At 34.6% G+C, this 12,688-nt stretch overlaps 1 protein-coding gene across 2 annotated transcripts in view; it reads left to right on the top strand.

Moving 5' to 3' along the window:
- Window positions 1–12,688, top strand: part of LOC133184463 (serine/threonine-protein kinase 31-like) — a 36,948-nt gene that overhangs the window by 1,138 nt on the left and 23,122 nt on the right. For both annotated transcript variants that reach the window (XM_061319553.1, XM_061319554.1), the window contains exons 2-4: window positions 5,627–5,715; window positions 5,849–5,959; window positions 6,106–6,161. In XM_061319553.1, the coding sequence (XP_061175537.1) occupies window positions 5,627–5,715; window positions 5,849–5,959; window positions 6,106–6,161 (256 nt within the window). The remainder of the gene's footprint in view (window positions 1–5,626; window positions 5,716–5,848; window positions 5,960–6,105; window positions 6,162–12,688) is intronic.

Raw genomic sequence — 12,688 nt, 5'->3', positions numbered from 1 at the left:
GAGTTATTATAATTAAGAGCCACATTGGAGGTATACAAGCCCGAATTCCTTCATTATTCAACCAATTTAAACTTGTCATATTGTGCAATTGGGTAAAGATAACACAATTTTTCTTACGAATTTATGTTAACACAAGCTTCCTTTAATTCATAATTTTAGTGTTTTAAAGATTTTTGCCCCTATATTTCTGCCATTCATGTTTAAAATTGGTTGCTCAAAGAGGAAAATTTGCTAGTTGGACGTCCTAGATGGCGGCCAAGGGAAGTAACTCGAAGGGAAAATATGTCATACGAAAAACTATCTATAGGTTTCCTCCTCATCTGTCTGTATCTTTGTCAGACTGTCCCACTTGGTTTTCTGCACTTTTTTTTACATGCAGAGCTTTTGTTTGTGTGTGCGAGTTCCAACATCCCAGAAAAATTAATGTACTCCCAACTGAATTATTGCAGTATCCTTCCATCCAAGCATCGATCAATAAAAATCTATATTTTTTTTTAACAATTTATTTTATATTCAAATATATAAACTGGTAATCCAAGCCATATTCTAAAATACATGTGTAATTAATTATCATAAAAATTAACTTGGGTTTTTATAAAGCTAAAATAAATTGTTGCTTAATCAATTAAGTACCCTAATGTTGACTGTATACAACTAGAGGTGTCGTGTGCATAGAGGCGTAACTAATCCTGTCAGTCATCTGTACTGGATGAAATTCACAAGATAATCAAGCTGCATTGTGTATATACAAGCAGTAATTATGGCTTCCAGATAAAACTCAAAATTTAAAAGTGTTTAAAAAAAAAAAAGCTGCAGTGTGTTTACAGCTATCAGAATTATGGTTTCCAGATAAAACTCAAAATTTAAAAGTGTTTAAAAAAAAAAGGCTGCAGTGTGTTTACAGCTATCAGAGTTTGGCATGTGATAGTATCATGACTATGGACTAATAAACATGAAGTATCTTATAATCAGTCATATCCCTGTTTAAAAAAAATAGAAATAGATACAACAAAAGTTGTTTCTTGGATACACTTCATATTTACGGGAAGATTTCGATTAAATATTTCTTTGACAAATCCTAACATCTAAAATTTCCAGTTTTCAAAATCACCTGAATTTTCTTGCTAACAAGGACGCTTCTTGTGAGTCCGGGAATGCATCATTTTGAAGAGCCTTGCATCCCAAATAATTTTGCTGCATCTAGGATGCAGATTGTTGCGTTAATGAGAACCCTGTCCAGTATGCATATTTTCGAGGAATCTAATATATTTAATCAAAGGTTTTAATGAAAAGATTTGTTGCCGTTCAGTGGTTTCTCCCTTATGTAACTTGTAGGTCTCCCAAGTCTGTATATTGGACAAAAGAACTCTAAGTCAGAATTAAAATGTATAAATATTTATTATTTCTTGTTGTATTTAATTTGCATAATCTCTTTGAACGATTATCCCTATTTCTTGCTCCCGTAGAAATATTATTTCCCTCCCAATTAGAAATGGGAATAAAATATTCTCAAATGGGAGAATTAAGTTTTAGGGAATCATAAATAAATTTACAAAAGTATAAAAGTATTTCCCAAAAATACTGGGAGTCCCTTCACAATACAGTTGATAGTTATGGGAGAGTTATTTCACCTCCCACTAATTTTCTCCCACAGAACAATTCAATATAATTATTAAAAGTAAAAATAAAATATTATCCCAAAATTCATCAGCTCCCACTAATTAATTAATGTTCAATAGTAATTACCCAGCGGCTCTCGCTCCCAGACATTCTGGCGATACGAGTTGTAACAGCAGAAGTACAAAACTTACAAACTGACTAGTCGATTGATCTGCGCTGGCTTAGGGTGAGTTAACCATGCATCGGACACATACCTTGCTTCGGACAACTTTCAGCAATAAACTTTCATTGAACCCGAGTCTCCTCGTGTTTTTACTTGTTTCTGTCTTAAAGGTAAAGATATAAACTTTTTAATGATGCCGATTTTTATTTCCATGTTGTGATAAAAATACCACAAGAATGGCCTTGAAATTACGTCATATTTTGCATCATCAAAGGGGAGTAACCAGAATTTTACGATTTTGCAATTTTTAGAGTTGTCGCTCTTTTAAATAGACTTCAACGGAACGAGTCGGACCTAGGTAAAATTTATCAATGATTGATAATTTTACAAAAAATTTTCAAAAATTTTACTTCAATGTTTGTAAAATAATTTTTAGAGTTGTCTTTTACTAGTATGTTTATTTCACCGTATATCGGACACAAATTAACCATGCATCGGACACTTTCCGATGCATGGGTAATCACTTCCATTTTCATGTAAAACCAAAAATGACAGCTGTTTTTTACGGAAGTAGAAAATAGAAACTCTAAATTTTCAGTGAAAATACAAATTTTCGATATATGACGACTAGAAGTGGACTCAATTTACTTCTTTAAACTAGATGATTTTAACCCACGAGACAAAGGCGCGAGTTGCCATATTACTAGCATTGTAAAGCCTTTCTAAGGCGATGTGATGCAACTAAAATCTCTTCATATTTGTGGATCTAAATAGTCATTCAAATTTAATTAGAAGTTTAATTTTTTAATAAAAGATAAAAATGTTTCGATATCAGTAATTTTAAAGCACCGAGATCAAGGTATGATATTTTTCTGGTATAAATATCGTATGTCCGATGTATGGTGAATATTGTCCGATCCATGGTGAATTCTGACTTATTCCGAAAAAATCGGTTTTTAATGATATTTTCTCAATAAATAGGGCACGAATGTGTTAAAAATTTATAATTTAACCACATACTACATGTTAAGTTCTATTTTGATAATATTCGGTCGGTAGCGATATCGCTAGAACTTGTTGAAGTGCAAGGGTGTCCGATGCATGGTGAATTCACCCTATATAGGCATCGGGCTCGATTGTCATGACGTCATGACAAAGTGAAAATACCCGCCATCTTTGTTGTAGCAAAGAAGCTTTGATATACTGCCATGCCGATCGGACCAACGAAAGGAATCACGCACCCTAGGGCGCGGATAATTACTGTTTGGTACATTAAGGACTTATCGCTGATGAACTTCGTAAACATAAACAAAAGCAATCATAAACAGTTAAAGCGTGTCTTGGGAATGTAAATGTCAAGAAATTTCGGGGTAATGCTAATTACCGACCTCGTCCCAATGATGAACATGGTAAATATACAATTGATGATGAAATAAACATACAACTAATAAAACATATTATTCGTCGTTTTATAGTCCAATATGTTGCAGGGAGTATTGTTTAACTTGTACTGTGTATTTTCACAGAAAGTGTTTCAAATAGTAATGGGAATAAATAGGGAACCGTAACAGATTCACAAATTGACTTTTGCAATTATTTTTGTTTTTAATCCCAACAACATCAATTTATACAACAAAAAGTATCATCTCATTGTATGTTCTATTTAAAAAAGAAGAAAGACTTCAGTTACAAAAATGAAGAAAGTGAAAAAAAGAAGAAAGACTTCAGTTACAAAATTGAAGAAAGAAAGAAGAAATACTCTTCTGTAGTTGAATTAAACTACAGGTAAACTTCGTTATCTAGACATCAACGGGACCATCGGAAAATGTCGAGATATCCGAGGTGTCGAGATATCAGAGTTGAGACTTGACGTCCAAGATTTCACTGCATAACCAAACACATACACGTGTATAAACTTATTATACGTACATGACTTCAGTATAGACTGTAGGTCAACTTATTTCAGCAATCACTCTATTTTTATTAAAAATCTAAGAAATTATTTTTAAAAATCTTATTTATAAAACCTTTTCTTTCTCTTTATCGAAATCGTTCTAAATTTTTGTAGTTTTCCATTCAGCATTCGCGTGTTACTTGCTTTTTTGTCAGAACAGGATACGAAATGCGCTCTATAAACTTCAAACCGAACCGTATAAACATGATAAATTAAAGTCGACATCCGAGATATGAAAACATATAAAGTGCATAATTATTTTTTTTTCTTATTTCATTCAGGAAGAATGTGCATTAATATTAATTTTTTAAGAGATTTGTGTATCTAAACTAACGTAGTGATATCACAGATGCATGAATTACAGATGATTCAGTTAATCATGTCGTTAATCGGATTATTTCCTGTTGAATGCATTTTAACTACGAAATATTATTAGAACATCATTTAATTCTTTAGTTTGAATTTATTCAATATGTTTATTATTCTTTGTAATTTAGTTATCTTTTTCAGTTTTAAAAGTTATGTTAGGTTTCGACATATATAAACACCTGTAAATTTAAGCAGAATCGTGTAGATTTATTAGTGATATTACCCTCGAAGACGCTGAGGGGGGCTTTGGATTCACCTACAAACACAGTCTATAGAATTAATTAAGCAGCGTGCAGTCAAAACATGGGTGTGAAAGGTGTAAATTTTTGACGAGGTCGAGATACCCGGAGCTGTCCGTGCGTGACGAGCGACCCTATCTGACAAACAGTTAGGTTCAGTGGAGCAGAAAATTGCCGATGTCGACATATACCAGGTAAATTTTGCTCTTGGGACTGTGAATATACGTCGAGATAACCAGGGTTGTCGAGATTACCGAGGTCGACATATCAGAGTTTTTGCAAATTATTTATATAGTAAATACTGACGGGACTGCGGACGGACGTGGACATATCCCAGGTTGTCGACATATCCGATGTTGAGATACCGAAGTTTACCTGTATTTGACCAAGTTTGAGAAAGATGAGCAATTTTTAATGGTTTGAATTGTTTGATCAGTTGTCTGGATCGAAATATGAAGTGAGAAAGTGACCAAAGTGTGCATTAGTGATCAGGAATGAGAGACATTGTTATAAGAATGGACATGTTGCACTTGTGAAATATTTGAATGCCGTAGGGCAAGAAATTCCATATTCCAGTTTTTTTCTTTCAAAGGACCAAGCTATGTCTATAAATTTTTTTCCACACTAGTTAAAATTATGCGCCATTCCACAGAGAGTGAGGAAATTGAACAGATTAATTTTTCTCTACCATATGGTCAGTAAATACCAATTCTGATATGGGTAATTGTCCACTATTATAAAACTGGAGTCAAACCTCTTTTATGTACACACTTAAATGCTAAAACTTGGACATATAAAATTTTGGTGTTTGTGGAACTAAGTCATCTATGGTCAAAAACTCCACACAAAATATCAATCTCCTATGCAGAGTTGTTGTTTGTTCCTCTCTCAGATACCTCTGCAATGGGCTCGTGTCAAAATTTTTGACATTAAGTAGAAAACATGATATTTCAAGGATTATTTCAAATTAAACTAATAGTTCTATATCTATTTAGGAAATATCTACCTTAAAAGACAAACATTAGGGCAGGGAATTATTTATAATGAATTGAAGCGAACGCACTATTTCTTGTGCTTGACATTGTGATATATGCAAGCCAACAACAGAGGTGAATGTAGGAGCCGATGGTAGAGAGTGACAAAATATATCACTCAGACTGAATATTGGATGATAGAATTTAAGATGAAAGTCTTGTTTGACAAATTTTTAGTTGTTATTTTATTGAATTTTAAGCATGTATCATCTTTTATTTATACAGTAAAACCATTTTCTTATTATAGAAATCAGTTGGTAAATTGTTTACAAAGTTTGGAGAAACGAAGAGCATATTTGTTAAGGATGCTAATTGCACACCAAAGAAGCGATTTGCGTGAGTATATTATAAAATCTAGTAATCTTCATACACTAGGTATGCCTGTAGGACCTAATACAATTTTAACATCCAATTACATTTAATATTGAATTGCACCAGAGTTATTGTACACAACTGCATCTGTTTGCAGATTTGTAAATTTTATGTGTGAACCAGATGCTGAGCAGGCAATAAAAGAGATGCATGACTTTGTAATCAGCGGTAACAAACTGATCGTGAGGAGACAGGAACTCAGGAAAAAGTAAACAAAGTTTTTTCCCACAGATTATTTGAATGGAGAATTAGAAAATAATTGATTTAATTGCAAATAAAATATTCTGCACTTAAGTTTCTTATTTATATTTGCCACTATAATTATTTGATGCATTATATAATTTACCACCGTAGGGGTCCATACAAAAGAGAGAATGAGGACAATCTCAGAGCAGCTCCTAGTAACAATGGTATAATTATTATACATATATACTTCTAATGTAGAATAAATTTATGTGTCTATATTATTGTTATTATCATGAATCCTTATAAAATAGCTACAATAGACTTAAGCCTTCTTGTAAACAAAGTAAAGTTGTCCCATCCATGATGATTCCAACAGCTTTGACTACAGCATCCAATAAAAAAACATCTGTAGGGAAAATCAGTAGGGATGGGTATCGCCAAAAATTTCGTATTGCTATATACCTCGATTTTTCCCCAAAATATCACAGTAATATCAATGATATTTATACCCCCGCTTTAAAGGAGAGGGGGAATACTGTTTTACCCTTGTGTGTCTGTCTATGTGTCTAGCTGTCTGTGTGTCTGTCTGTCCGTAACAAATTTTTCGTCATCACAGTTTTCTCAGCAACTACTCATCGCAGATGCTTGAAATTTTAGCACACACTTTGTTGAGGCATGCCATATGGTGGGATTAATTTTTGTATGAATCCGATTTCAACTTCCTGTTTATCCGTGCGTCTGTCCGTACCATACATAACAAATTTTGGTCGCAGTTTTCTCAGCAACTACTGATTGCAGATGCTTAAAATTTTAGCATATTCTTTCTTTAGGGATGCCATATGGTGCGATTCGTTTTTGTATGAATCCACTGTCAACTTCCTGTTCATCCGTGCGTCTGTCTGTACCATACATAACTTACAAATATTGGTTGCAGTTTTCTCGGCAACTACCGATCGCAGATGCTTGACATTTTAGCACACTCTTTGTTTAGGGATGCCATATGGTGGGAATCATTTTTGTATGAATCCGAAGTCAACTTCCTGTTTATCTGTGCGTCTGTCCATACCATACAGAACAAATTTTGGTTGCAGTTTTCTCAACAATTACTACATCCAGATGCTTGAAATTTTAGCACACTCTTTGTTTAGACCTGCAATATGGTGGGATTCATTTTTGTGCAAATCTGATGTCAACTTCTTGTTCGTCCTTGTGTCTGTCCATAACTGAACTTGTGTACATTCACATCAAAGCGGGGTTATTACTAGTGAGTATTGACTCACAGACTTCTTGTTTTACAAGCAATTTTTACAATGATTTTAAATGAATAGTCATAATTTTGCCAAAAAATATGCTGGAAAAACATAACTTCCCTTTTTAGGTCACCTGAGTCACTCGGGTGAATTATTGCTATCCGTTTTCATCCGTCGTGCGTCGTGTGTTAACATTTGAACATTTTCAGCTTCTTCTCTGAAACCGCTGAACCAATTTCAGCCAATTTTAGCATATGTCATCTATGTGTGAAGGGGAACAAAATTTTTGAATATCATGGTCCCTGCCCCCCTGGGGCCTGAGGGGTGGGGCTAAAACCACCAAAATTAATGCAATCTTTAAAAATCTTCTTCTTTACTCCTGGACATCAAGCAGTCAAACTGTTGGAATGAATGTAATAAGCATTGAGCCCTCTACCAAAATTGTGAAATTCATGGCCCCAGGGTCAGGGGTTCTGGTGCTAGGGCGGGGCTATATTGATCATGTAGTGAAAGTGCATTATTTCTTTGAAAATCTTCTTCTCTACTCCTGGGTGTTTTTGAAACAAATTGAATACATAGTTTGATAAGCAAGAGTGACTCTACCAAAATTGTGAAATTCATGGCCCCAGGGTCAGTGGTTCTGGTGCTAGGGAGGGGCTATACAGATCATATAGTGAAAGTGCATTATTTCTTTGAAAATCTTCTCTACTCCTGGGTATTATTGAAACAAATTAAATACATAGTTATGATAAGCAAGAGTGACTCTACCAAAATTGTGAAATTCATAGCCCCACGGTCAGGGGTTCTGTTGCTAAAGGGGGGGGGGGGGGGGGCTATGTAGATCATATAGTGAAAGTGCATTATTTCTTTGAAAATCTTCTTCTCTACTCCTGGGTATTATTTAAACAAATTAAATACATAGTTATGATAAGCAAGGGTGACTCTTCCAAAATAGTGAATTTCATGACCCCTGGATCAGGGGTTCCGATGTTAGATCCGGGCTCTATTTATTATATAGTGAAAATGCATTAATGCTTTAAAAATCTTCTTCTCTGCTCCTGGGTATTTTTGAAACAAACTAATGCCCTGTTCACACGGAGAGTTAAATTCGCAGTAAATTAATGCGAATTAAACTAATGTGAATTAAATTGCGTTCACACGACAACTAATGCGAAGTAAACTAATACGAATTAAATTTTTATTTCTAAAATAAGGCTATTCAGTAAGGCTATTATGACGTCATTTTGCGAACACGTCACATTGTCCTGAGCAGATACATTTGACCACTGATTTGACATAATGTCATAGTGTCTGTACACATTTTAGTGATTATCATAATTTCCCTTTGTTTTCCACTCAAAATCGCACAAATACCTATATCTGACCACCGACATGTGGCCTGTGACTTAATTCTGCACTTACACATGCGTCAAAATTTAATTCGAATTAGCTTCGCTTAGCGTTCACACGGAGCTAATGTGAAGTAATTTAATGCGCAGTAAACTAATTCGAATTAAACTAATTCGCATTAAATTCTCCGTGTGAACGCGGATCAAATTTAATTCGCAGTAACTTACGTTTAATTCGAATTAAACTCTCCGTGTGAACAGGGCATAAGTACATTGTTATATTAAGCAATGATGCCTCTTCCAAAATTTTGAATTTCATGGCCCCAGGGAAAAAGGGGGGTGGGGGGGGGGCTCTATTGATTATATAGTGAAAAAGCAAAATTTCTTTGAAAATATTCTTTTCTGCTTCTGGTTAAAAAGCAAAGAAGCTAAGTATATAGTTATGATGAGCAAGAGTGCTTCTTCCAGAGTAGTGAATTGCATGACCCTGGGTCAGATGTGCTGGTGTAAGTGTGGGGCTCTTGATGATATAGTGAAAATGCATTAATTCTATTTAATAATCCTGTCTGCTCCTTAGTGTTAAGCAGGTAAACAAAGTGATTTCTTGTGATGAGCAAACTTCTGGTCCCAGGGTGAGAGACTTCAGTGTTTCTCGGTGAGGAGGGGGGGGGGGGGCTCTATTGATAATATAGTGAATCTGTAGTAAAAATGCATTATTTCTTTAAAAATTTTCTCTGCACTTGGGCATATCAGAGGCAAAAATATTGAAAGTTTTAATAAGGAAGGGTATTTTTACCAGATTTTTGAACATCTGGACCATTTGGTCAAGTGTACTGGTCCTGGCCAGGGCTCTATTAATTTGTATTCTACTGAGAGGAGTTATTCCCCTTTATTGTTTACTTTTGATAATTAATCACTGTAAACAATGTATTTGAAAGGTTAATGGAATAAGAGAATTATGCAAGAATTTTTATTGTATAATATAAAAAGTATTTTCATAGTTTTACTGATCAGGTAGACTTGTAAGTAATAGATAAATAAAAATGGAACAAAAATAACTTGTCTTATTAAATGTTCATCAAAGACCAAGAAAGGCCAATGTAGAAATTTCAACAAGAAATTAAAATAGTACAGAAGCACTGATAGTTTTTTTAATATACTGTATAGTGATAGTGATAAATAGGGAACAGATTAGAACCTAATTTATAAACTGTCAATGAATAATAGATTAATTAATTTGTTGATCCTGATCATCCCATTTTTCTTGCTTTTGGGCAACAAAGCTCCACCTTTCAGTTCATTTTATACTCTGTGGATCCTCTAAATTGTTGTATTATATTCAGGTGACCGTTAAGGCCCTTGGGCCTCTTGTTTCATTTTTAGCTCACCTCAACGAAGTTGGGGGAGCTTATGTAATACCCTCGGCGTTGGCGTCCCAGGTTAAGGTTTTTGGAGCAGTTTTCTTTTCAAGTACTTCTATGGCCTATATTAGTCAGAGATGCATGGAGGATGCTTCTAGTGTGTTTCATTGTACCAGTCAAGGTTTTGGATGCTGCAATTTCAGCTAAAGAATGACCAGGTTAATGTTTTTGGAACAGGTTAAATTTTTTGGAGCAGGTCTCATTCCCAACTATAAGCCCTATATTGACCAAACTTGCATGGATGATACATCTAAGGATGAACACTACTGGACTTGCTACAGATGCTGAATCTGACCTATATTTTACGGATGAGTGACCAGGTTAAAGTTTTTGGAGCAGATGTCATTTCCAAATATCTATAAACCCTATATTGACCAAACCTGCATGGAAGATACATATAAGGATGTACACTACTGGCAGGGTTCTCACTAGGATTTTGCTAACTTGAGTCCCAGGACTCAAGTTTTCTGAGAAGGTTGCGTCCCAGCTAAATTTGATGCGTCCCAGAAAAATTATGTTGAGTCCCAACTAAAATATTGCAGTATTCTTCCATCCAAACATCAATAAAAATCTTTATCATTTTATCAGTTTGTTTACGCAATATTAACATATTCAAGTATATAAACTGGTAATGCATTCAAGCCATATTCTAAAATACACGCGTAATCAATTGCCATAAAAATAACTTGGTGTTTATAAAGCTAAAATTAACTGTTGCATAATCAACTAGTACCCAAAAGTTGACTGTGTACAATCACAGGTGTCATGTGCAATGAGGCGTAACTAATCCTGTCGGTCGTCTGCACTGGGTGAAATTCACGAGATAATCAAGCCCCATTGTGTATACAAGCAGTAATTATGGTTTCTGCATGTAGATAACACTCAAGATTCAAAAGTGTTTTTTTTTTTTAAAGTTTGGCATGCGACACTATTATGACTGGACTAATAAACATGAAATATCTTATGATCAATCCCTTTTTAAAAAAAGTGAAATAAGTACAAGAAAAGTTGTTTCTTGGATAAACTTTATGATAGTTACATGAAGGTTTCGATTAAATATTTCTTTGACAAATCCTAACATCTAAATTCCCCGTTTTCGAAATCTCCCGAATTTTCTTGCTAACGAGTCCGCGTCCGATCACGAGTCCGCGGACGCATCGTTTTTAAGAACCTTGCGTCCCAAGGAAATTTGCTGCGTCTAGAACGCAGATTCTTGCGTTAATGAGAACCCTGCTACTGGACTTGCTTCAGATGCTGGATCTGACCTATATTTTCCGGATGAGTGACCAGGTTAAAGTTTTTGGAGCAGATGTCATTTCCAAGTAACTATAAACCTTATATTGACCAAACTTGCATGGATGATACATCTAAGGGTTCACACTACTGGACTTGCTTCGGATGCTGGATCTGACCTACATTTTCCGGATGAGTAACCAGATTAAAGTTTTTGGAGCAGATCTCCAGGGCTCGACATTAACTTTTTTCTCTACTTGTCCATTCGGACAAGTGACCAAGACATTTACTTGTTCGAACTTCAACTTCACTTGTCCGAAAATTTTTCAATAAAGATCTAATACTGTCAACTTGAAAAGTGAAAACTAAAATAAAGTCCATTACACATGACATGTGCTTGATTTATTTGTGATGTTATTGATAAATACAACAAACACATAAAACGAAATTTTATCTGACAACAAGAAGTGAACCTTTCAACATCAAACAGAATCCAAACTTTGTTAAGTTCGTAAGTTCCATGCCTTTTCAGTAGTATGCAATTAGTGAACTTCGATCTCGATCGAATGTGAATCGAAGTCCGGTTTTTATGTACAGCTTCCGTCTTGAAACTACCGATTAACTTTCAACAGTCGTTCTTTTTATTATTTAGAGACTCCTTTACATTAAAATGCACTTGTCCAATCGGACAAGTGCCCAGCAATATTCACTTGTCCGTAATTTTTTTTTCACTGGTACCGGACATGCGGACAAGCGTTAATGTCGAGCCCTGATCTCATTTCCAAGTAACTATAAGGCCTATCTGAGCCAAACTTGCATGGATGATGCATCAAGGGACGAACAATCTCAAAACTTGCTTTGGATGCTGGATTTGACTTGCATTTTCTGAATGAGTGACTAGTTTTAAGTTTTCAGATAAGTCTATTCCCAAGTAACTGCAAGCCCTATCAGACCAAAATTGCATAAATGTTGCATCTAGGGATGCACACTCCTAGATTATTAGTTTAGTGTGGGACTTTGCCTTCTTAAAGACAACATTCGTTGAGGTGAGCTCTGTAATCTCTGATTACCTATGTTTTTTATTAACATAATATCAAGCAATTTCGAATGTTAGGATGACGTTCTTTTACCATTTTCAACATCTTTTACACTTCCTGTAATTGTAATTTGAAAGATTGAACAAATAAATGAATAATACCTGGAATTTATAACCATGTACTTAAAAATACCTGTATTTTAGTCTCCGTATCACGATACGTATCACGTAATTAAAAATCATGATATACTGGTATACCGATAAAATCGCACATCCCTAAAATCAGTAAGAATATTTTATAGGTAATTTATTATATCTTCATGATCTTTCAATACTTTAAACTTCTTGGTTACAAAAAGAAGCAGGTATTTGCTATTAAGTTGGATTACTATAATACAATGTTTTATAAGGTACACAAATACTGCAATTGTACAAGTAATTTATAGCTGTAGTTGTAATTAG

Source organism: Saccostrea echinata, unplaced genomic scaffold (assembly GCF_033153115.1).
Source record: "Saccostrea echinata isolate AGI-Se365-2 ecotype Australia unplaced genomic scaffold, CSIRO_AGI_Sech_v1 ptg000010l, whole genome shotgun sequence".
Classification (NCBI taxonomy): Eukaryota; Metazoa; Mollusca; class Bivalvia; order Ostreida; family Ostreidae; genus Saccostrea; species Saccostrea echinata.
The sequence above is the reverse complement of the archived record's forward strand: the minus strand, read 5'-3'. Positions and strand labels throughout refer to the sequence as shown.